Source organism: Simochromis diagramma, unplaced genomic scaffold, assembly GCF_900408965.1.
Source record: "Simochromis diagramma unplaced genomic scaffold, fSimDia1.1 OVJJ01000079.1, whole genome shotgun sequence".
In the NCBI taxonomy this organism is placed as follows: Eukaryota; Metazoa; Chordata; class Actinopteri; order Cichliformes; family Cichlidae; genus Simochromis; species Simochromis diagramma.
Genome location: NW_024387075.1, coordinates 5,730,754 through 5,755,729, shown reverse-complemented (window position 1 = coordinate 5,755,729; position 24,976 = coordinate 5,730,754). Strand labels below are relative to the sequence as shown.

General features: G+C 38.5%; 2 protein-coding genes across 3 annotated transcripts; one reads left to right on the top strand and one right to left on the bottom strand.

Moving 5' to 3' along the window:
• Window positions 1–1,864: 1,864 nt before the first annotated feature.
• On the top strand, window positions 1,865–8,063 carry slc24a5 (solute carrier family 24 member 5). Of its 2 annotated transcripts, none has more exons than XM_040045518.1 (9): window positions 1,865–2,188; window positions 2,844–3,023; window positions 3,608–3,691; window positions 3,920–4,023; window positions 4,176–4,276; window positions 5,100–5,383; window positions 5,502–5,708; window positions 7,150–7,251; window positions 7,404–8,063. In XM_040045518.1, exons 1-9 carry the CDS (start codon window positions 2,026–2,028, stop codon window positions 7,724–7,726), a joined length of 1,548 nt encoding a protein of 515 aa, XP_039901452.1. In that variant the 5' UTR covers window positions 1,865–2,025; the 3' UTR covers window positions 7,727–8,063. The 2 variants fall into 2 exon arrangements, with proteins under 2 accessions (XP_039901452.1, XP_039901451.1); XM_040045517.1 differs by having other exon boundaries at window positions 5,499–5,708.
• An 852-nt stretch (window positions 8,064–8,915) lies between these two features.
• Window positions 8,916–21,143, bottom strand: myef2 (myelin expression factor 2). Its single transcript, XM_040045515.1, has 17 exons — window positions 20,929–21,143; window positions 19,699–19,898; window positions 18,823–18,875; window positions 17,859–17,866; window positions 17,668–17,761; window positions 17,137–17,328; window positions 16,106–16,259; window positions 15,951–16,000; window positions 15,793–15,853; window positions 15,440–15,541; window positions 15,052–15,096; window positions 14,854–14,952; window positions 14,633–14,728; window positions 14,480–14,545; window positions 10,815–10,999; window positions 9,492–9,543; window positions 8,916–9,301 (listed from the first exon to the last, which is right to left on the bottom strand). The coding sequence occupies exons 1-17, from the start codon at window positions 21,036–21,038 to the stop codon at window positions 9,138–9,140; spliced, it is 1,731 nt and encodes a 576-aa protein (XP_039901449.1). The 5' UTR covers window positions 21,039–21,143; the 3' UTR covers window positions 8,916–9,137.
• Between the last annotated feature and the right edge of the window lie 3,833 nt (window positions 21,144–24,976).

Sequence of the window (24,976 nt, the reverse complement as noted above, 5' to 3'; positions counted from 1 at the left end):
AATTTATGCTTCCCTCCACTCGTTTATTTCGATACTTACAAATCAGGAATTTTGTTAAACACTCTTTCTCCCATCTGGATCAGCCACCTGCTCATAGAGACTTCTATGATTATTTGATTGAAATCCCAAACACCTAATCAGCCAGTTTACTACACTTTTTACACTTAAACCACCTACAAACCTCACCAAGGATGCTTGCGTTAAGGACATGGAAGTAGACATATCGGACACTTTGTGGGCCAATGGGTTGAAGAAGATTAAAGAATGCTCTGTTAATGCCAGATTACAACTTAGGCAGTTCAAAGTCCTTCATCGTTTGCATTTCTCTAAAATAAAGCTAGGCAGCATTTTTCCATCTATTTCCTCATTGTGTCATAAAATGCAAAGCAATGGAAGGAACCATTGCCCACCTTTTCTGGTCTTGCCCTAGACTTTTTTGGGCAGAGATATTTAATATGTATAACCGGATTTATGACTTAAAATTAAAGCCGGATTGTATACTTGCAGTGCTAGGCTGCTCCCTAACCTCACTGGCACTTAGACGTCCTCTTCAGAAACCCTTAATGTTTGACATGATTGTAGCTAAAAGCTATTGTAGCTATTCTTAGAGCCTGGAAATCACCATCTCCTCCCTTGTTTAGGGTTTGGCTATGAGAGAGGATTGCATGTTTGTATATTGCCTTATTTTTTTCCTTTTCTTTTATTGTTTTCCTGTTCTGGTTTTTTGGTTTTTGTCTTACTTTCTGCGCTTGGATGTCATTGTTTTTTATTTGATTTTATGTAATTTTAAGTTAAAATCTTGTAAATAAACATTAAAAAAAAAAACCTTTAAGAGCAAGTATTTTAAAAAATATCTCCAAGCATACCGTCTATTTACCAGAATACCTGTGTTGGTTTTTGTGTTGTTTTAGGGTTTTTTTTTTTAACATTGCATTATTTCTTTGTTGCATGACTTCCAGGCTAGGCCCTTATCAGTCTACACAAGATGACCAGCAAACCACAAACCCAGTCAATGCCACACAGGGGCGCCATTAACTCACAGCTAGGCTCAGCATCATTCATCACAATTAGCACAACAAAACAAGCAAGTTCAGCTTCATTCGGCTAGTGTGCACTGCTCACTGGTGCAACAGAAATGCCAGACTGATGATTTAAGCATTTGTCAACCTTAAAGTTGCTTTCATAATATAAATTCATAATGTTAAATCTTCTGCTTAATGAAATACGTGCAATAGACACAGAGCAGCCTCTCAGAAAACCAGTAATTGAATTGACTCACCTTTTTTCAAATCATCTTTTTTGGACTCAGGATAAACTATCCATCGTTTTAATATCCATTCATTTCATGTCTTTGGAGCACGAAGGCGATCCACACAGAGAGCACTCCTGACTGACGCTCTGTGGCTCCGGGGGAAACTTTGGGGCATGTCCAAACAAGCCCTGGCACCCCGTCCCTCCACATATTCACACCCCCTTTTTTTCCCTCACATGTGAGGAGTATGGGTATCAGTCTACGGTGTAACTAAAACTACACTAAATCCTGTTTATGGTTATGTTCTGTCTACAATCACGAGTCAGATATGCGCAAAGGCCTAGTTGAGTGGCCTGCATGTACGCACAGTGCCACTGTTTGACGTGAAGATGATCGTCTCCAAATTCAGCAAGTGTGTTGCATAAATGTGTATTTAATCAAGAAAACATTACATTTCCACTTGTAAAGCTGCATTAAAACTGTGTTTAAAGAAATCTGGATTTCACCCCTGCTGCGCCTCAGGCTGGATTGTGTTCAAACTGACTGGAATGACTCGCAACTCGTGATCCCCCATTCTTAGTAGCACCAGACTTTAAAATGTCCCCCCTCCCAATAATCTCTCTTTGCAGCTTGCAGCCATATGTAGTGTTAGATGCAACGCTCACAACCAATTTTAGTCCTTAGTACATTTCTACAAGCTTGTAAAGACACACATGCGTCCTTGGATTAATCGCTAATTTCGTATTTATTTTTTTGTTTTATTTAATTTTAAAATGACCATGGGTACTGCTGTAGCTGTGCAGAAAAAGAAGAGAAAAGATTTTATACCTTACTTTCTGGGATTTGTAATATTTTTGTATTGCACGGTCAGTCTCCTTTCACTAACAGCAAAAACAGCACAGGAAAGTCACTCTGTCAGGGTGCGTCGGGCCGTGGGTAAGCATATCTGAAACAAGTGCGTGCGGGATTTTTGGGTTACTTTGTAACATTTTAGAGCTGCCACAATAATCTGGGGGAGTTTTGTTTCATAGTGACAATCTGTTCAGTGTGTCATGAGTTATGTCACGGTAATAATGTGTGCGTAATCATGTGGCATAGCAACTGTGGCAATGTTTGCTCTACTAATTGTCGTGTGTTATCGGCATGAAAGACCGTGTAACTGGCATGAAAAGAGATCTAACCATCTTGGCAGAGCGCTCTAGCAACTTGCTGGCTTCTTGGGGTGACAGTTTGTGTGTATGAGTTGTTAAGAGTCGTTATTAGAGTCGGTGCTTTCGTCTTTTATTTGATAATATTCTGGCGTGTATTTGTCAGGGGCTAGATTTAAGAAGTTGAAAATAGGTATTATCACACAACCGTTACTGGAGGCGACTGATTCATCCTCATCCCAGTCTCCATAAAGATAATCTCCCTCAGGCTTTCTGTACTGACGTATTCGACCAAAATGGCCAGACTGAAACTTTTCTGTACAATTAGATTTTAGTTCACTTTACTAAAATGTTCTAAAATATTTTTTCTCCCTTATTTTTGCATTAGTTTACTATAACAGCCTTGATTTGAATGCGTGTGCGTGTTGTTTCTGCTGTTTCAGAGAATGAGACAGAATGCATCCCGCCACAGTCCTCCGAGTTTCCTGAAGGCTTCTTCACAGTGCAGGAGAGGAAGGACGGAGGGCTCGTCATTTATTTTATGCTTATTTTCTACATGCTTTTGGCTGTCTCTATAGTCTGCGACGATTACTTTCTGCCATCATTAGAAGTAATCAGTGAACGTAAGTTCTACATAACACACACGTTTCCAATAGAACATCTGCGTGTAAGGTGTAGGTGTAGGCTTGGGTGGATGTTCTCATTGTATTTTTGCACTGTGTGATTATCAGAGTAATCGGGATTTATAACAACAGATTCTAACACAATTTCTTCATTTACAAGGTGGGAGCCAAATCTACACATACAGTGTGAGGAAATATTTAACTTACTGAACATTTTAAGTAATAAATAAAGCTGTTAGTCAGTTAATCCTTTGGTATAGTTAATGTAAACTAGTAGTTTGGTCTTTGCAAAGTCTACAAACATTGTGAAAGTTTTCAACTTTATGCACCTATCCCTCCAACACCTAAGTATATTTTATTCAAAAGAACCATATCCTTTTTTAATAGACGATCAAACCATGAAATCAATTGACTGACTAAACAAGCCCACAGTGGGCGGATATAAAATGTAATATCACAGACCAATCCTTAAAATAAATATATCAATCTGTTTTTAATGGGCCATTTGAGGAGGGATTGTGCTATTGTTGAACAAAACTGTGCATTATATTTTGTGTGTGTGTGTTATTTTGGACCTCTCTCAGGTCTGGGATTGTCACAGGACGTAGCAGGAGCCACGTTTATGGCAGCTGGAAGTTCTGCACCTGAACTAGTCACAGCCTTCCTAGGTAATCACAAACTAAGTAAAAACCTAATCATGACATGATAACCCCAGTATGATCATCTGTGTCCTTGTGGTGTTCCCCAGTCTGACACAGTGACTTTACTACATGGGAACAAAAAGGAAAAGTGTCCTTGAACTAGGCTATTTTAACTTTCAGCTCTTTATTTCTTTTCCCTGTCATGCTTCCTCATTGCTCCTGGCTTCAAAGCTAAAATGTGTTCTTTACTGTCAGGTGTGTTTGTGACAAAAGGGGACATTGGGGTCAGCACCATTGTGGGATCGGCTGTCTACAACCTGCTAGGAATCTGTGGCGCCTGTGGACTTTTAGCCTCTATGGTACATTCTGACACGATAACACATAAGATACAGACAAACATTACACCTCTGCTAACTACTTGTGTGTAGCAGTTGCACTTTTGCTCAGCCAAAACAGAAGGATCGTTGTGTTTTATGAGCCTTAAACCTCTTATTTTTGTTCGCTTTATCAGGCTGGGCGTCTCACCTGTTGGCCACTATTCAGGGATTGCCTGGCATATGGGATCAGTGTTGCTGCTGTCATTGGGATTATTTCAGATAACAAAGTTTACTGGTGAGTGTATTTGTTTGTACTGACTCATCATTACATGAATCATCTTAAGACCTTTCACCACATACAAACAGAGGTTGAATTTGGGTTGTAAAAGACTTTGTCCTTTTATAAGAGACTCTATTTTATAACCCAAAGAGTGGTAACAAGATACAAAGTCATTTACAGCGTTTTATTGCCTCTTGTGATGTAGAGAAAAACAAATTAAAAGAGATCACAAAACAATTTGTACAGTGCAGGTATTTACAGGTTTGTTTTTTCTTTTTGTTTTTTATGGTACTGTCATAACTATATCCATGGCTAAAAAAAAAGCAACAACAATTTGGAGAATTAAACATGGAAAATATGTTGAAATAATCCAGTGGTACAAAAGCCACTGAAAAGTATGTTTTCTGACCTTAATTGAGGGAAGTGAGACCTGCCATTTTTTAGATGGTGATCTGGGTTCTTTTGTGACCTCCTGGGTGAGTCATCGAAGAACTCTTGAAGTATTTTTGGTAGGCTGGTCACTCTGGTGAAGGTTCACCACTGTTCCATGTTTTCTCCATTTGTGGATAATGGCTCTCACCATGGTTCATCACTGCTATTACTTACATTGACATAATAATTGAAAAGTGCATTTTGTATTTACTCAGGTTATCTTTGTCTAATATTAAAATCTGTTTATGTTCTGAAACATATAAGTCTGACAAATATGCAAAAAAAACTAAAAACTCAGGAAGGGGACAAATGCTTTTTCACAGCATTGTATGTTTTATTTACAATATTTTTCATTTACAGTATGTCAATGAACTATTAATGCTCAAACTGTGTAATTTGTTGACAGGTATGATGCTGCCTGTCTCCTGCTGGTCTACGGCGTTTACATTGTGGTTCTGTGCTTTGACCTTCGCATCAGTGAGTTTGTCCTGAGGAAGCTGAGCCCTTGCTGCACGTGTCTGGGGTCAGGTTCGTGTGAAAAGATTGAGACACAGCGTCTGCTGGGTTGGAATGACGACACCAGTTTGCGAGTCCACAGTCGCTCCAGAACAGACAGTGGGATCTTCCACGATGAGTCAGGATACTCTCACCTGTCCCTCAGCCTACACGGACTCAATGAGATCCCTGAAGGTAAGCCGCACGTCTTAGTGGCACAGTAAAACTGCTTTCCTTCAACACCACTTTGAGTCATTCGCCTTCGTGTTTGATCTAGGAGAGATGTATGATGTATATTCTCTCATACCAGCAGAGCATAAAAGTGTCTTTGCCGTCCCGGAGAGCGACATGAAACGGATTCTGTGGGTACTGTCCCTGCCCATCATCACTCTGCTTTTCCTCACCATCCCTGACTGCAGGAGAAGGTTCTGGAAGCAGTGGTTCGTGATCACTTTCCTCATGTCAGCAGTCTGGATCTCAGCTTTTACATATGTGCTGGTGTGGATGGTCACTGTAGTTGGTAAGATGGCTGTTTTAACTCTGAAGTCTGTAATAAAATTCTGTAGTTTTCATTAAACTTTTGCAGATTAGCTGCAGGTGTAAATTAGCTCATCACCCACTGAGCCACGGCAGATCACAAGTGTTGAAACTTGTGAGAAAAATGTTGGATTTGCAGAGTACAGTCACATGTTGGTCTGCTGGTTAATTCCTGGGATGCCATTGTCTAGGCAGGTTCAGAGGGGGTCTATTGTAGCTCAAGTGGGCCTTGTGCCTAACCGGCCACAGCAATTAACAGGGGGCTCACCCCTAGGGAAACACAGTCACATGAGGACTGGGTGTATGCAGGGCTTCAAGAACCCCTCCACCTTCCATCTACAAAAGAATGAACTATAAAACGGATCCACATTCAGGGTAAAAAGGCAATATTATCATGTGACAGTGGCAGGTCTACTTAATGTATAATGAGATTATTATCCAATAGTTCTCAGAAAGGCTCACATGCAGGGAAAGTTGAGTCTTAGGAAATACCAGGCATGTAGGCTCTGCACTGAATTGGACAGTACAGAGAACCCAGTCACAGTTCACAGGCAGGATTGCAAGGATTCATTTAAGGTGGTGATTAATATTGGTGAGTTATTTTCTGGATCACTTTGCCTGAAATTTATTTATTTTCCTATGATGAATGTGGATTCTGGATGTCTAATAATGGACTTAATTTTCAAAAAGAGAAGGAGCAGATGTGCTGTTTATTTAACTTGATAATAGGATTTCACATTTTTATGGAAGATCCACAGTACTATGTACTTTTGAGCCACCCCTCATTTCTTGATATTTAGCTTTGGTTCTTGAGAAATAGTTCCTTCAGTTTTCTTCAGGTCGAAGGTTTTCCTTAGCTGCTTTTTCAGTCATTTTCAGCGCTTCTACCTGACCCTTAACAAGGGAATATTTCTGTTGAGCAACTTAACCCTGACGTATGAGTCATTCAAACAAAAAAAGTACCCAACCTAAGGGAAGAACCAGTGTTGTGTCTACACATTACAGACGACTTCGCAGAGAACCAATGTTAATTTGTATCTTTAGGCACTTTGTTACTAGCAGCCTGTCGCAAAACATAATTTGTTCACATTTTTCACTGACTTGACTACAGAAGTGGTATCTCTTTAGTTGAGAATGTCAAGAAGCTATTCTTAAGGCTGGAAAACGGGGAGAAAAGTCTCCACAGCCATCTGTTAAACATAGAGGAGGCTCTGTCATGGGTTAGGCGCTTCATTTCAGTCAGGTGTGTTAGACAGAAATTGTACTGTTTTTGCCTGATATACTGCATTTCCATTAATCTCTGCACCTATTTCCCTTGCAAGACATAAAAAAAATGAGTAGTAGTTCAATATTTTTGCACAACATTGTATCTTTAAGTTATTGGTAGGGTAATCTGACTTTGTGTTGGCATTGTGTTTATGCAGGTGAGACCCTTGCTATCCCCGATACTATTATGGGACTTACTTTGCTTGCTGCTGGAACCAGTATACCTGACACTGTGGCCAGTGTGATGGTGGCCAGAGAAGGTAACACTAATTTCCAGTTTCATTAACTTCATTTAAAATTCCTGAACAACTGCTTGCTGTACATTTAAACTTCCACAGCTTGTTCACTCAAAATACAGGAATTTTGAATTCTTTAAAATTTCAATGTAAACTTTTTTTCTCTCTCTCTTAAGGGAAAGCTGATATGGCCATGTCCAACATTGTGGGCTCTAATGTGTTTGACATGCTGTGCCTGGGTTTGCCTTGGTTCATCAAAACTGCCTTTGTGGACACCAACAACCCTGTAGAGGTCAACAGCACCGGACTGGTCTTTATTTCCTGCACACTTCTCCTTTCAATTGTCTTCCTTTTCGTAGCCGTGCACATCAACGGATGGAAGTTGGACTGGAAGCTGGGAATAGTTTCTCTCATCTGCTACATCCTCTTTGCCACTCTGTCCATCCTGTATGAGCTGGGAATTATTGGGAATAATCCCCTAAGGCTGTGCAGCGACTGAGATCTGACCTTCTCAGGACTAAAGCCATATTTTCTGAGACAAAACAAAAATGTTAAGCTTTTAAAAATGTACAAATACCAAGTTGCTACGGCGCGCATACGTGATGGTCACCTCAGTGAATGATCTATTGGTAATATATTTTACCAAAGGTGGCAATGTTCCTAGGATCATTCTTTTGGGCGTGTACACCAAGATCCAGACAAGACCAGTATCATCACAAGGCCCATCTTCACATTGCAAGACATTCCCTGTCTTACATAAGGGTCATGAACAAAAAGCTACTGCTCCCACGGGTTTACTGCAGATTTCCAATAAGAAATAAAAGATTTAAACTGAACTCATCTGGCCTTGTCCTCCTTTTTAAGAGGGTGGTTGAGCTAAAACAAAGACTTATTTCTCTGATAAGCTTTTATGAGCGAGAAAGAATGGTTAGAGCCATAAATAGTTTAAAAAAAAAAAAAAAAAAAAAAAAAAAAAAAGAAAGAAAAACTTTCCACTCATCTTCAGTTCCCTAAAACTGTCACGCATTTTTTTTCTACAACCAAGTTTGCAATGCTTGCGTGGACTTTAGACACTAATCTACCCTCAGAACAAACCCAACAAAGCTTAGCTCAAGCTAAGCACAAAAACCTTCCAAAAATAAGAATTTGTTCAAAACTGTAGCAAACCTAATTCAAATAAAAATAGTTTAAAATCCCGTTTTAATCTGTAGCTTTGATGAAATCTTTCTAACAGCTTGAGGACACACTGTTATGCATCTTTTTTTGCAGCACTGATGTCTAGTTAGGTGTCCGTATTGTATTCCCCCGACATACACGTGCCATAATATAACTAAAAACAACAAACAAATCTAAACAAAACAGCTACTTTTGGCTGTATTCTTATTAACAGGTCGCCACAGCAGGTAACTCAGTTTGTCAGGATTATCCCAAACCTACTCGCGATCTAACTAAAAATACTAAACTATAATAACTTTAAGCTTGAAGGTTTAAATACTTGAATATATTTTTGTTCCTATAAAATAAGCTCATACTGAGTTTCATCTGTGGACTATTGTGGTATTTTTTAGATTTGAAGTTGCCAATGTAGAACACTGTTCTTGGATGGTGGGGGCAGAACTACAGCAAAAGTTTACACAATGAAGAACAACTTTGAGACTTTGATCTCAGGAGAATTTACAACCACCAAGTTTAAAAATTACAAACTTTATTTGGTCAAATAAACTGTCTCACAAATTAAAAAGGGTTTATAAAACAAAATAGCTATGTAGTTTACATTAACAAACAAAAGGACGAAAGAAAGAAACAGTTTACACGTGAAGATATGAAGTAATTGTGTTTTTAAAACAAAACAAAAGATCATTGGCAAGGGGACTGAATGTGTACGTGTTAGCTTCACTTCTACAAAGGATCTAGGCGTTTCGATCAATACGGACGTCCACCTCTCGGCCATTTATCTTGGTTCCATTCATCATCCTGCAGGCCTTCTCGGCACTCTCTGGAGAGTCGAATCTCACCGTTCCGCATCCCTTCGACTTTCCATTCTCCATCTTGATTTCTGCAAACATTACCTGACCTGTAGCAGAAAAGAATGAGCAACGGCTGAATTTTGAAAGCAGAATCTTTAACAAAGTGCTGATTAAATCTTAGATATTGGCCTTTGTTTTCAGCGATCAATTGTGGTGAAATGCCAAAAGTGCTCCAGTGGTTCATGAATTAAACAGAGAATAATTAATTCAGTGGTCTATAATAAGCGAAACACTTACCACAGTGACTGAACTTGTCTTTCAGTTTTTGCCATGTCAAATCATAGGACAGCTATAAAACAAAAATATACTTCAGTCATTACATTAGTCAGCATTAACACATTTACAGCTGGACCTTTGTACATAGGGCTGTGCGATATGACCAAAATCTCATATCCCGATATTAAGACATCTATCGTCCGATAACGATATAAATCACAAAAATTTAACATTTTCTTTAAATTCTGTGAATCTCGGGCAGCTCGACTTGCGTGAAGTGTTTCCAGCTGGGCGTCGCGTACCTGGAGTCGAGTGTTTTAACTGATGCATGAAACTATACATTTTTAGACATAAGTTGTAAGGGCCGCTGTTTTCTTTGTGAGTATTTATTACACGGCGTGCTGCGGAGAAAAACCTGTTCTAACGTTTGAGTCTAAGGTTTGTTTGTTTTTTAGCACCTGACGGCTCTTTTTTGCTTCTCAGCCGTAAACACTGCATCTTTCACGTGATTCAGTTTATTTTGAAAAGTCACAACAGGATCTTGAGCTTTATTGTGAAATGTTTATGTGGAACATAAACAAGCGGACACGTGGTGGGTTTTACCGTCGTTGTTGCTAACGACAACGCATAAAAACAAACGCTTGTCTGTCTGTAGTGTGGTTATAAATATAAGAGAAAGTGAGAACTTTAAGAAATTAATATAGCCACTACAGTGACCATCAAAATAACGAAAAAATATTGCCGTAAACGTTTATTTTGCAACACCACGAAATAAACGATAGCGTAAAATGAAACGATAAGACGTTTTTATATCGTCATCCGATATATATCGTTATATCGAACAGCCCTATTTGTACAGGAATCAAACATGTCAAAGATGACATTGAACTGATCATAAATCCTCCAAGCAAAAATTAACGATTCATCGAAGCACACCACATATTATTAATAACTTTGTGTGCTTATGCAGCTATCCAATCAAAGGCCCAGCAACAATATATTTAATGACATCTAATGAACGTTTATCACGTTAAAGTTTAACTGATCATGTTAGCACAGCGAACTGATTAAAGAAGCAGTAAATTTAGATACACAAATGTCTTGAGAACACATCTAAACAAAAGAGGAATGATGGGGGGGTTACAAGAAATTCTAACACAAGTGATGTTTGCTAAACCAGGACCTTTGAATGCCCCTTTAACATTTTAAACTTTGAGTGGCAGCATACTATAGTGCTTGCACTATGACTACTATCACAACTGACTGTATAGGAAGATAAGGATGTCCACAAATGAAACAGCTCTGAAAATCAGAATAAATGAACATGGTTTTATCTCTGCTTACATTTCGCACAAATATCTGGCAACCTGCTTTGGACCCTGAGCCTCTGTCCGACATGCCACCACCCATGTGGCCCGGCCCCCCGCCTCCATAGCCACCAAAGCCACGGTTCATGTCCATTCCTGACATTCCCAAACGGTCAAAGCTGGAGCCCATTCGGTCCATCGACATATTTCCCATTCCCCCACCTGAGCACACACACACACACAGAAGCGCACACAAACAATTTAACCTAATGCACAGTTAGGTTTTAACAGGGTCATGTTTGCAGTTTCCTGCACTGCTGCAGAACTACAAAGCCTCATGACAGATTTCTGTGAATTGGGACTTTAAAAACACTTTGCACCGCTTTATGAATAGATTTTTATTAACTTATTCTAATAAAATGTAACCGAAGTGTATCTAAACAGTGCAGAAGAGGATTGATTTTCCACTTCCAAACTTGCTATTACAGAAGCCAATGTCGCCATGACACTGTTTATACAGTGGGTGCAGACTCTGTACCAGTTTAAATAATTAGTCACCACACTGCACGAAGAATCAATGGGAAAACTTCATTCTTTTGTGAAAAGAAAACATTTTAACTACTGACAAACCACTATACCCCTTTTTAGTCTCTAACAAACAAGTAATTGTCGATCTCTGGGAAAATAAATACCATAGCATTTGCTATAGTACAGGCAGCAGTGTTCTGAATACTTTCAGTCTAATAATTTAAACAAGCCCGGGATGAAATGGAAAAATACCATAAGGCTGGTCAACCAAAACTTGACAACTCCATCATAGATTCCATCTTACACGGTAACTGTAAAGATTTTCAGGTTTGTGTGGGTTTTTTTGGCATACATGAAACAGAGAAAGTGCATATTTTCTCTGTGGGTTGCTGTGGCCAGCCAGGCCCTCTGCTGTTTTTTTCTTGGTCTTCAAAATGCATCTCTTTTCTCCAAGTACCGTATTTTCCGCACTATAAGGCGCACTTAAAATCCCTTAATTTTCTCAAAAATCGGCAGTGCGCCTTATACTCTGGTGCGCCTTATCTATGAATTCTGGCTGTGTTTACTGACCTCAAACCAATTTTATGTGGTACACGGCGCTCAAAAAATCAGTCAAAAAATGTTTTAGTAGGACTTTGCTAAGCTACGAAGCCGCACTGCTTGATCGATTGTCTGAGCGTTATGGCTACCGTAATCAGGAGCCTCACGGCTCATAGTAATCTGGGTCCAAAACTCCGTCTGCGTCAGGTCCCAAACGAACACTGTGTAAATACTTTCATCTTTAATAAAATGATCAGTGTTGCTGCTTTACCAGGTGTAACAATTAAGTTTAACATCCAGGCATCCATGAAAACAGAATTTATTAAATTTAACAGAGTTAGAAGTTAGCAGATAGTTAGCTCGCTAGTTACCTAAACATGATATAGCATGTTCTGACTGAGAGATTTCTGGGCAAAAATAAAACGTACAGCTCTGCTATCACTTCCAACATGAATGTAGAGAGAAAACTGCACAATAGTGACGTTTGTAGGATTACTTAAGTTGGGCTAGATGGTATATAATGCTGTGCTAGTGATCGCTAGCGACACTGCTATGTTAGCTTACCAAAGCATAACACAGTGAACCTGGAGAATGAACACTAACCTTTTTCCACTTGATAAAAGTTCCCGATGGTTTTTTTTGACAAATACAATCGCATGGAAAATTGCTGTAAACAGACCAAACTTCAGTAGGGAAGGGGAACAACTGAGATACTCCAGCCACAATATGAGGTTAGTCATTAATGTAAGATAACATTTATTAGTCCCACACAAGGGAAATTTGTTACAGCATAAAGCGGACAGTGCAAAGTTACATAGCAAAAATGAGAAAAACACTAGAATAACATATACTGTTGTTCCGGTGTTTATAGAGCAGCTACCAGAGAATTCAACATTAATAAATTAATGGTACGGAAGTGGAGGAAGCAAGAGGAATGCGTGGAGTAAAGTTTGACTTATCTGACTGTTTTGTTTCGTTTAATGCGGTCGCCTTATGTAAGAACACAGACCCGTTTGTCGACAGTGCGCCTTATGGTCCCATAAATACCATAATGTGGTACATTTCCACAAATATGAGTGACACACACAAAGAAAGAATTTAACTCTTCTATTTTTCTGTAACTCCTCACTGTTTTAGAGTAATCTAATTCATACAAAAAAAACTGTTATATCTTATTCTTTATTTATGTTACCAAAAATAAAATGCGTGTGGTGACCGAGTCTGTTGTGACTCTTAACCCTTTAGAGCCGATCGGAGCGGGCACGCTCTGTTTTGCGTAACTATTTTTAAATCCCGGTAGCACTGCAACCACGTAAGCTAGCGCAAAAATATTTTTTGCATATGAAACCGGAGGAGTTGTACTTACATCTTATGCCATCAGCGTGTCCTAGGTCACGGTTTCCTTCCACATAAAGCTTTGCAAAAACTGCATAAAAAGCGCTTGCAGCAACAAAAACATAATATTCCAGAAACACGCTTTGCCGATCCGATCAGCTGTTCATAACACTTCCTACGTTGGAATAGACATCAGCGCGAACTTTTGTATTTCCGCCATTACCTGCCCGAAACCGGAAGTGACGTCATTTTCGCGGAAATGTAATCTTTTTTACCATGAGGGCCTCAGGGCCTGTACTGGTCTTTTTAAAAGTTATCTTTGACTTTATGACTTTCTGTGTTGTTTCTGGGATGCTTAGGACTCATATTGCACTGTTGGAAATCGTTTATTTTGATGCATATGCTGCTTTTTTGCAAATTTGCAGTATAATATTTATTTTCGTTTTTCCTGCAGTGTATAAAAATTGGTGTCTTTCAAAAATAAAACTATGAAGACACTCAAAATAAATTTCCTGTGGTGGGAAAAATATTTTGTGCAACTTTTTTGTATTTACAGTTTTGAGGGATAAGCCTCTTAAATTTCTCTAATTACAAATATATGTTAAAAAAGCAAAAACGATTTTCAATTTTTTTGTAGTTTATTGCACTTTTTTGCAATTTATGTAATTACTATGCACTTAATGAATACATATTATTAAAATCTGGGCTATAATGGTTGTATTGATGTATCGCAACTTGAAATGCTCCCAAAAAATGGCTCCACAGCATGTAAAAATATAATATAAGCTCTGGCGGACTTGGTTCTATGGTAGGTCTTAAAGGGTTAATAAGTAAGACGTATTAATACACTACTTTCTTAATCTGTGTGACAACCATGACCACACGTTTCCACACCCACTGCTAAGTGTATGACAGTTCAGGAGATTAGGTTGCTGTAATCAGCCATAAAGATCTAAGCTTCTGTTTCTCTATTCAAATGTTATCCTTTAGGAAGCCTGATATGAGAGATGTTACTTATGTTATAGCAGGAAATCCTGTTAATTTTGTTTCTTTTTTTAATTTTTCCATTTTTATCAATTTACACTGTTTAAATTTAAGTAAAAGAGTTACATTTTACCAAAAGGGTCATACTTGGAAAAGACTAAATATATTAACTACTGGAAGGAAATGATGATTTGGGGGCAGCCCAAACTTTAAGTAAGAGTACTGTTGTGGAGTCTCATGTACCTTTAATTACTGAAGAACTGCTATAAAAATAATCATTTGAAACACTGTGTATTAAGATTTTTTTTTCCTAACCTGTGCCTAATCCAGTTCCCATGTGCCCCATGCCACCACTGCCCATGCCTCCTCCAAAGCCTCCACCTAAAGAAGAGTGCAAGTTGATGCAAATTCGATTATACCACGATGCAGTAGAACTCACAGCCTCACTGAAGTGAGAGTATAACTTACCCATTCCTCCAAAAGAATCCCCAAATCCTCGATTCATTGGCATGTCACCGTGCCCAAAGTCCCGATCCATTCCACCCATTCCTGATCGGTACATATCTTAACGCCAAAAATACAACAAAAAAGAAACAAAACAATCAACAATAAAACGAAATGACACATTAGTTACCAATAACAAACAAGAAAACCTGATTTTTGGCCCACTGAGGGTAAAACAGACTTACCTCCCATTCTGCCAACTGGTGCCATGTCCCTCCCTCCAAAGCCACCCATACTGCCCATGCTGTCCATGCCTCCAAAGCCTCCACTTGCACTACTCATTCCTATCAAAAGCAGAAGAGAAAAAGAAATCTCCTTTGTTAACACCCAGGTAACCATGGTCATTCAACAGGAAAGAAACTCGTAGGTAGCAAAAAGCTCACCTCCCCCAAGTCTGTTCATTCCACCATAACCTGATACATCCATACCTGGCAAAGACAAAGGAACATAGAATTACAAGAAACAGATGTAATTCCATAAAATTTACAACGTAAAAGCGCTTAAATATTATCTGGACAGAGCTCTGATCATTTCATTTCTTTGCACATCGAGGCTAATAGAAAAACAGACACTGGTATGTTGCATATATGTCAGTCTAACTTGAACACCGTTAATATTGCCTTGAGACCCTAATTTGATTATCAGATACTGGAAATGTAATTCTGTCGGATAAATATTGGCTTGTAAAGACAAACTGTTGCAACTCGGCATATATATGACACACTTTGCACTGAATATAATTTAAACCTAATATCTCAAAAGGTGACTGACCTCCAGGTCCCATAGCGCTCATGCCGCCTCCACCACTCAAGCGGTTGGCATTGATGGGTTGACCTCCTGGCCCCAATCCCATGCCAATACCACCTAGACCACCTACACAAAGAAGAAAAATTCCTTCTGTATTGTCTCCAACCACAAGAACTGCTCAAGACATACTTCATACATACTAAAGGCGCACTGCCATTTTGGTGAACAAATTATTTATTCACTCACACACCATCTTGTTAAAATGCAGCTGTTCACTTCCTGTTCTGGTAAGACGCGTTTACTTGATTAATGATAATAAAACTATTTTTTTTAAATTACGTTTTTTGCTTATGATAAGGGAATAACAGCAAACTCACGTGGTAACTGAGGTGCTTTTTCTACTTGCCGAAAGTCTTCGACGGGTAGAGATTTCTCATCCTGCAAGACCAAGCATTTTTCTTTGCCTACATATTCACATCCTCTGCATAGCTTAAAGCACATTGTAACTTAACAAACAAAAACAACACACACGTACCATTTTTACGTGCATCTGCCTGTCAAAGAGCATCTGCCCATTAAACATGGCTGGAATCAACATCAAGGAGAATGCTGTGGTAAATATTGTACAGAATAAGTTCTTTTTCTCTTTTTGTTTCTTTTTTTTAATTAATACTTAATTATAAAGGATACAAATGGCCTGCACAGCTTCCAGTGGCTGCTCAAAAGTCACTGTTCCCATCCCACGGCTCTTGCCATCTTTATCTTCCTTTACATCTGCTCGCTTCACCACACCGGCCATACTAAACACCTCTTTTAACTTCTTCCACCCCACCTTAAAATCCAACTGTTGAACAACAGAAAGACACCATTGCGTTTAATAAACAGGAAAAAAAAAAAAAGATTACTACACAGATTTGGAAACTGCTATACCTCCATATCAGTGACAGCCATACTGTGCACACTGTGTGGTAAAGATGGCACAGCAGCTTTTGTAGCCGTCTCTTATGGAGGGTGGTGACGGTGGTACAGTGGGGAGTTCATTTCCCATTTTCAGTACGAAGACAAAGTAAAGTGGACTGCTTACGGTAAACAGTAAACATTAGTGGATGGATATCACATGAAAGGGGTTAAAACAATACTACTGTATGTCAGTAGTTATCTAGTTATTTTCGCTTACTTAGGGGTCTACTAACTCTTTTGGTCGGGGTAGAACAGTGTTGCAGGGTTTAGCACTGTCACCTCACAACAAAAAAGGGGTTTGAATTCACCGGCCAGCTAAAGCCTTTCTGTGTCTGTGTGGGTTCTCTCCAGGTTGACCGCCCTCCCCCAACAATAATTCTAAATTACATGTTTGTGTGTAAACAGTTAACGGTAACTGTAATGGTGAAAGTGGATTTACTTGCTAAACAGTTGTAGCTACAACATATACACATATCATAAAAAACTTTTTGTTTTGTTTTTTTAAATTATACAATGTTCAGACCCAGATGAAGCTCCATTAAACTCTGGTGGGCTGCCAGGCTTAAAATAGACTGGCACAAATCCTGTAGAAACATATGATTGTGGACGTATTTCACAGCTGGTCAAATATTTAATTAGTAATACTAATCTCTGGTGCCAAGCTATTAAATTACTTTAAAGCCTTCACTATGTATACGAGTGTGCTTGGCAGATGTCTACAATTGCACAGTGGTAATTAATGTTTAATAACATTTCCTTACATTAGCTACAAACACAGTGTTGCCAAGTCGCCCAGCCTCCAGTGCATGGATGACTTCAGGTGGGATGTTAGGGTTGTTAGCAATGGAGGGCGGGAGGTTCATCACCCCAGGCCCCATGTCCTGCCCACGGCCTCCCTGTTGACCCCCTCCCATGCGTTGCAACACACGGCGGGCATGCTCTCCATCAGGGTCCTTAAATAGAAAACATTACCATTTAATCAATATTCTACATTATCACAAATGCTAAATTTGTGATGATAACATTTAAGAAAAAAAAATAAAACTAGAAAATTTTACAGTGTCATTTTAATTTAGTGGTACATCGCTGGATATTTTCAGATCTGATGTTAACAAAAACATATGTAATGTAATAATGCTACATCATGGTTACCACGACAATCTTTTTATGACTGTTTCATATGCCCACAATCAACAGAAAATAGCAAAATAGCAACATGAGATCAGCTTTTCTTAAAAAAAAAAAAAAAAAAAAAAAACAGCTAAATAAAATCTGCAATCTATGATTCTCACCTCCTTGATGTTGAGTGGCCTTCCACTCAGGTCATGTTTATTCATAGTTAATACTGCCTTCTTCACAAACTCCTCATCTTTGAACTCCACCACACTGTTGAACGAGGCAAACGGAGACGCCACATGGGTCAATGCGAGCACAACATATAAAAACAAAAAGTTGTTTCTTTGAGAAAAACAGGGTTTCTTACCCACACCCCTACGAAGGTGGCATCACAGGAGTTCAGGAGTCACAGAAGGAGGGAACAAAATACAGTTAAAAACAAGATATTACAAACAAAAACATAATATAACATCTCAACTAGTTTTTAATATGTTTTTTATGCATGTTGGCCATATTTTCCCTGCTGGCTTGAGCCGGCTGGTTTTTAACTTTACTGCAAACAAGAAAAAATGCTGAAAAAAACAAAAACAAACATCCATCACATTTCTTAATAATTAAAGATATTACAAGAAGAAAAATATCTAAACAGTAATATATAAAGGTTGCGGTTAAAACAAACAAAAAAAAACAAACACATTTGTCAGTAATATTTAAACATTCTATTATTTTACCTGAAAATATTTAGGTTTTGAACTGGACATTGATTACCACGATAGATGAAAAAAGCAACAACAAATGTATTTAGTACATTGTTTAGGATTAACAAGTTGTGACTTTAAGAGAAAAATTGTGTGGTTCATCTTTAAATCTATTGCATCATTTGTTGCCATTTAACATAAAGACATAACAAAAACAACTACGTGGTCTTTTGCAACTGCTTTGTTCCATTAAACAGAAAGCTTTGCCATATAACAGAATTGTAAAATAAAATTTTGAGACATGAGGGTCAATCAATAAGACCAATCACACAACCCCGCATTTCCCTTTGGAAAATGGCCAAACAAACAAACTTTTAAACCAATTGAAATGACAACAACAAAAGCAAAAGTATACTCTTAGATGAGTTCATTGGCTACATTTCCAAAAGTCAACAGGACATCTCCCTTTCAAATGAAAAATCAATCATTAGCCATCTTTCAGGCTCTAAACACAACCTATAGTGTCTCCAGTTCATTTAACCCAAAGGATCAGAGCCTAAAAGAGCACTACATTATTGAGAGCCTGCTGAGGGCATTTAAAACCTCGTGCAGCAATTTGGCCACATCACTTACCCTTGACTTTCCTTCAGCATCCTTAAAGAGCTCCACGTATGTAACCTCACCAACTACATGAGACATACAAAGGGAAAATACCAAAAGAACAAAGGAATTTAAGTCACCAAGTCTTCAAATCACCGCTGGCCTTGGCAAAACAGCTACAGATGGAGATGTCCCCATTGATCAACAGCCAGCCCAGACCAACATCTCACCAGACAACACCATGCCTTTCTGGGCAGTGACTGAGACACCCAAAGGCCAAGGCCAGAAAAATAAAAACAAAAACAGCAAAAAACAAAAACACAGCTATATTAAACCTGGGAATTTCAAAATTCAAATCAAAAGACTTCAACGTGATCAGTTTAGCAACAAATTCCATTCAAGGCAGTTGAGATGTTTAAGCTGTCCTTTGACCTTTCAAAATGTCTTTTTTGGGAACGCTGTATTTCATAAAGTAAAACATTGGAATATTTTTCATTGATACTAGCAAGATTCAACTTAATGCAGATGCAACAAAAACATTCAACAATCAAAATATTCCTTGCTGGATTGAGGTTACATTTTGGAGCTGACAATCCATTAAAACTAGTAACAATGTAACTACGTAAATCCTACTTTTTCCTCACATACATATCAGCCCAAGCTAAATTGGTGCCCATCCAAAAATAAATACATAAATAAAAGAATTAAAACTCCAATAACCTTAAATCACAATATGGTGGTTCCTTAATATCTGCACTAAGCATATCCACAAAAGCTACACACAAATTAGCTGGCGTTAGAAGCAAACGTTCAAGCTTGTAACAAAACAGAACAAAAGGTCAAAATCTTCTTTTCAGCTGAAGAGAGAGGCAGAGGGAAAGACGCCATACCCATCACTGGGTAGATTACCTTTATCACGCATTAGATCTTTAATTGCCTGCCACTTCATATCATACGGGATATTGCTGATGAACACTCTGTTCCTATGAGCACCCTTCTTTTCTCCACCATGTTTGTCTTTGTAGGGATGGTAGCGGCCTCCTCTTCTGCCTCCAGAGGATTTCTCTTTACCATCATGCTTTTCTTTGGGGGGCTTGCCTTCTTCTTCCCTACAAAATACAGAGAAGTGCAGGTCAACATCTCTAAACATCTTTCACAGATCACTGGGGCATCAAATTAAAAATCTACCCTTAATAAATTTGTGAGTAATAGCAGACTCATCCTTTGTGATTTGCTTTACAAAATTTAATTTATAACTTTTTTAACCTTATACATACAAAAAACTCTACTCATATTAATAAATTATATAATATGGGATCTAAAGTAATAATAATAATAATAATAATAATAATAATAATAATATGATCTAAAATAGCCATACCCACAAACAGCAATATGCATGCATACGTGCTAGACAAACTTGGGGTTTCTTTGCGTGTAAATGACAACTACGTGAGTAGATGAATGCATAAACAAATTAAAAGAAAAGTATTCATGCAACTTCTGATTTCGCTAAAGACCAACATAGTGAGGATTTTAACCAAATGTGACATTTTATAAATCCTTATGAAAATGCAGCACACATTTTAAATGAACTGATACTTTAATGCGTATAGAGCACTTTAAATGTATTAAGCCGGTATAATTTTTGTGCAACAGCGCGGAGCCATTAGCAGCTAACCGCAGGTTTGTTAGCATAGCATAGCGCAATGGCCATGAACAGTTTCATTAAGATTAGAATGGGTGCTAACTAGTAAAAGCACAGCTTATTTTGCTTGTGGTTAACCTAACTAATTTAATTAAAGTAAGGCTGGCTTGTTGATTACTAGCGCTGAATTTCAGAGTTTCGCTAGCTTTAGCTAAATATGAAAGCACAACACAATGGAGAGTAGCACCTAACCGAGAATGACCCCATTGCACCAGCCTTGTAACATTGTGGCCACAGTTTATGGAGATGCATATATACCTTAAAGTCTTACATTATATTTAAATTGAACACATATACTTCGACGTTATATTTCTTACAAGAGATTGGAGGATTCTTTGCTAACAATAGCTAATATTCAAGGACTCCATTTTAGCTAAGCTAGCTAACAGCGACGCAGAAGGACCAGACAATATTACAACTTTTTAACTCACATTTTCACACCGTTGGGTGTTTCTTCAGATGTCTCGTCGGGTTCCGACTTGACTGATTCAGAAATTTCCTCCTCCTGTGGTTCCTCTTTAGCCGTTTCAACATCTGCCATGTTGATGTTTATTTTCCCCACACACAACGTAGGATAACTCGATCGCTACGCAGTTCAAAATGTGCTGGGAAGATATGTGATTCCAACGCGAGATTTGGGAGCTGTTGCTAGGCATCGTCGGAGAATTGAATAGTATAGGTGTCAATGGACACGGGTGAAAAGAAAAAATTAAATCCTTTAAAAAGAATGTGGACGCGATTTCTCTCTAAATTGAGAAGTGAAGAAAGTAAAAGCTTCTAATGCAGCGATTCTTACCTTTTTTCTTATGTGCCCCACTTTATTTTAGCAGTAAAAATGATTCCAAATTGAGCAATACCATGAGCAAACTTTTGTTTGTCCACCAAAGCCATTTTATACATGCACACAACAGCGTGCGAACAAGCGTCTACTAAAATGAAAATCGTTGGATACTGTGAAAATGTCTTATAACAATATAGTGCAAAAGATTTCTTATAAAGTATTATAGAGCAACAACTATTTTATATGCGTATTTGTCCCCTTTCCAGATAAAAAGACAAAACAAAAAAGAAACATAAATTGGGGTGATGTTCGGGTACAGAATATACAGAAGTTCAGTGTTATAGAATCTGTTTAAACTTTCTTAAAATATGATCCAATAAAGCTCCAAGGACCATCAAGCACATCAGGTCCCAGAGAATTGCCTGCTCCACTAATTTGATCTCCATAACATCTTTATGGCAGCTTTCCATCCTCAAACTGTTTGGTTTGTGTAGCTTTAAGTTTATTAAAAATGATCTGTTTGCTGGTTAGAAAGGCCAGTGCTATAATACATTTGTTTTCCTGTTTCAGACATTGTAATTCATAAAGCAATACCAGTATTACCTATAAACTACAATATTCCAGGCAGCACACTCACGGTGTCAGACTAAAATGTCCCATCTTATTGATTATCATGCAGAGCCAAGTCTATTCATCATTCCTGAAACTATTGATTAATGCACTTTTACTCCACTGCAGGAATACTTTCAATTTCGTCACACAATCAGCTTTAACATCTGAAGAGAATCTGCTCAGCGAGCCCTGAGGAGATTCCACCAGTGGAGAAATACTTTGAAAGCTAATTTTTAACATCACAGTTTAAAGTTGCACAGTTGTACAGAACTCGTTGCCCAGCAGGTCTGTAGTCCTATAGAAACAGTAAGGTGCTGTTAATCGAATGCACTTGATTAACTGATCATCAGTAAGTGTGAGCACCTGCGTAAAAGCAAACATTTTCACTTTTTGCTTATGTGTAACTGTCAGATATGTGACAATCTTCCCAGGAGTGAATGACCCAGTAAATTCACCCCAAAGTCAGACGATGCAATACACAGTAATAGCATCTAAGAGTCTACATGTCTTTTGTCATGTCCAAACCAGACAGTGGAGATGTCTGAACATAATGTAGAGCACAATTTTTGGTGAAAACCAAGCGCAGCAAATCACCACAGCACTGTGGTGGAGGGGTGGTGATCTGGCCTATTTTGCAGCAACATAACCTGCACCTCACAGTAATTAAGTTTGAACTCCTCTATAAGACAAACTATTTTAGAGTCAAATGTGAGGCTGTCTGTCTGACAGATGAAGCTGAAATTGGGCAATGATTCCAAGCAAAACAGTAAATCTACAAGAGCATGACCAAAAAAGAAAAGAATCACGGTGCTGCAATGGCCCAGTTAGAGCCCAGACCTCAACCTGATTAAAATGCTGTGGCAGGAACTTAAGAGAGCTGTGCATAATTGAAATCCTTGCTAACCGCAATGAATTGAAGAGACACACAAGTTAGTTATTGCTGTTATAGGTGGTTCTACAAGCTACTCAATCATGGGTTGTACTTTGTTTTTCACACACTGCTTCTGCATTTTGGTTCAGCAGCTACAAATAGAAATATATATATATATATATACCTCACTGCTTTGGTTTTGGCATACTAACCACTAACTCAAAAACTGACTTGTAAAAAAAAAACCACTTTCACTTCATTCAGGAAGAGCTACACGTAGGAGTGACAGAGTACAAGTTGCAAACAACCGTACGTCTGGTTGACCTGTAACTGAGCATAGGTTAAAATTTAACATACAGTGAATTGCATGCATCACTCTGTAAATGAAAAATCAGATCAGTAAACTGATCCTTCATTTCCTTGATGGCATAACATCCATTTCACAAATGATTGGTGCACAATTCATACCATGCCTGCTGAACAATCACTAATCGATAAAGTATCACATTTACTTTTACTATTATTGGAGCAAGACCTATAAATTAAAGCTGGAGTGTGAGTACCGAATGAAAGTAACAATGACGACAAAGTATTTCATGTGTAATGGTTTACGCTAACAAGCAAAAGATCTCTGGTTCAGTTTTGCCAAATCAAACATGTGAAGTGACCCCTTGTGAATAAGGAAGCAGCTAAAAGTCACATCTGCACATCCTAAAATGAAAGACCTATGATCTAAGAGACACAGTCTCTCCAGTGCGTCCTGGGTCTGCTGCAGGGCCTCTTCTCGGTAGCAGTGCCCTCTCAGATAGACCTAGAAGGCAGCCTAGTCAGATGACCGAACCACCTCAACACAACAGATATATTATTTATAATAATAATGGATTGCATTTATATAGCGCTTTTTGAGACCCTCAAAGCGCTTTATAATTCCACTATTCAGTCACTCTCACATTCACACACTGGTGGAGGCAAGCTACAGTCGTAGCCACAGCTGCCCTGGGGCAGACTGACAGAAGCGAGGCTGCCATATCGTGCCATCGGCCCCTCTGGCCAACACCAGTACGCAGTCGGTAAAGTGTCTTGCCCAAGGACACAACAACCGAGACTGAACCGGCAACCCTCCGATTACAAGACGAACTGCCAATTCTTGAGCCACGATCGCCCTGTGTATTTGTGCAAAAATGTACCAGACCTTTTCTTTTTTTAATGAAAATAAAATTTGATTTGATTAACTTGCAGCTCCTTGGAGAAGTAGTATTTGCAGCAGTTTTGTTTGACGGGAAAGCCAACTGGAGTAATTACAATCTTTGCAATCAGTCTTTGTACTGAGACTGTATAACCCCCCAAAAGGACATTCATTAAAGTTTCTCTTAGAGCAGTTTAGAATAATTGTTTTACAGTTCTCAGTATCAGCCTTTCTCCTGATCGCTTGGATAATATTCTAATATGCTTTATGCAACAAGTTAATGCCTCAGCAGTTCCTCTTTCACCTTGATACACAAGTAAAGGTGCATTTAATGATATGATAAAGGCAAGTAATTGAACTTCTGATAATTTTGACATGAATGGACTTGTGAAATCCTCTCTGCAAATTTGTTATCAATCAATGGATTGATAATAACATGCAGTTTACATGCGTTTCATCACTGATAGCCACACACTACTCCACTGTATCTTCACAATAGCACCTCTTAAGAGACTTTCATTTTAACCTTTGGGCTTTAAGTTGATAAGAATAACAAGGTAAAAAGACTAATGATGAAACTGCCCGTGCAGTGTGGCATCTAAATTGGAAACACTGTCTGAAATACTGAAACAGGCTGCCTATTTCTACCTGAATACAGCAAAGTAATAACAATAAGTCTAAAAAATAGCTGCTGATCCAAGAAAAGCAATACTAAAATTTACACTGCAGAGGCACGAATCCAATATGAAGAAACTATTCCCATCTAAGGTTGCATCGGTGATGATAATCTCCCTCATGACATGCCTTATCCTTAGATGCGAGCCACTGCACCACTGTGACAACAAACAACATTGTTCATCTGAATGTCTACTGAATAACAATGAAACAGATGGCCAGATGCTTCACTGCTGCATTCCTTTATAGTTAATAATCAAGTACTTGCTGTTTGATCTGTTTTTTGTTTTCTGTGCAATACTGCTTTTCATTCACTACATTAATATCTCTTAAAATGACTGGCTTTTCTCCTTC

Bases quoted from the DNA above. Each gene is read 5' to 3' on its own strand.
- myef2 (XM_040045515.1), bottom strand. From the start codon at position 21,038: ATGGCAGATGTTGAAACGGCTAAAGAGGAACCACAGGAGGAGGAAATT. The intron at 11,000-14,479 runs GTTAGGAAAAAA...GTGTGTGCTCAG, and splicing joins GGGAACTGGATTAGGCACAG to GTGGGGGAATGGGAAATATG. The intron at 9,302-9,491 runs GTAAGTGTTTCG...TTTCTGCTACAG, and splicing joins AGACAAGTTCAGTCACTGTG to GTCAGGTAATGTTTGCAGAA.
- slc24a5 (XM_040045517.1), top strand. From the start codon at position 2,026: ATGACCATGGGTACTGCTGTAGCTGTGCAGAAAAAGAAGAGAAAAGAT. The intron at 2,189-2,843 runs GTAAGCATATCT...CTGCTGTTTCAG, and splicing joins CAGGGTGCGTCGGGCCGTGG to AGAATGAGACAGAATGCATC. The intron at 5,709-7,149 runs GTAAGATGGCTG...GTGTTTATGCAG, and splicing joins GTGGATGGTCACTGTAGTTG to GTGAGACCCTTGCTATCCCC.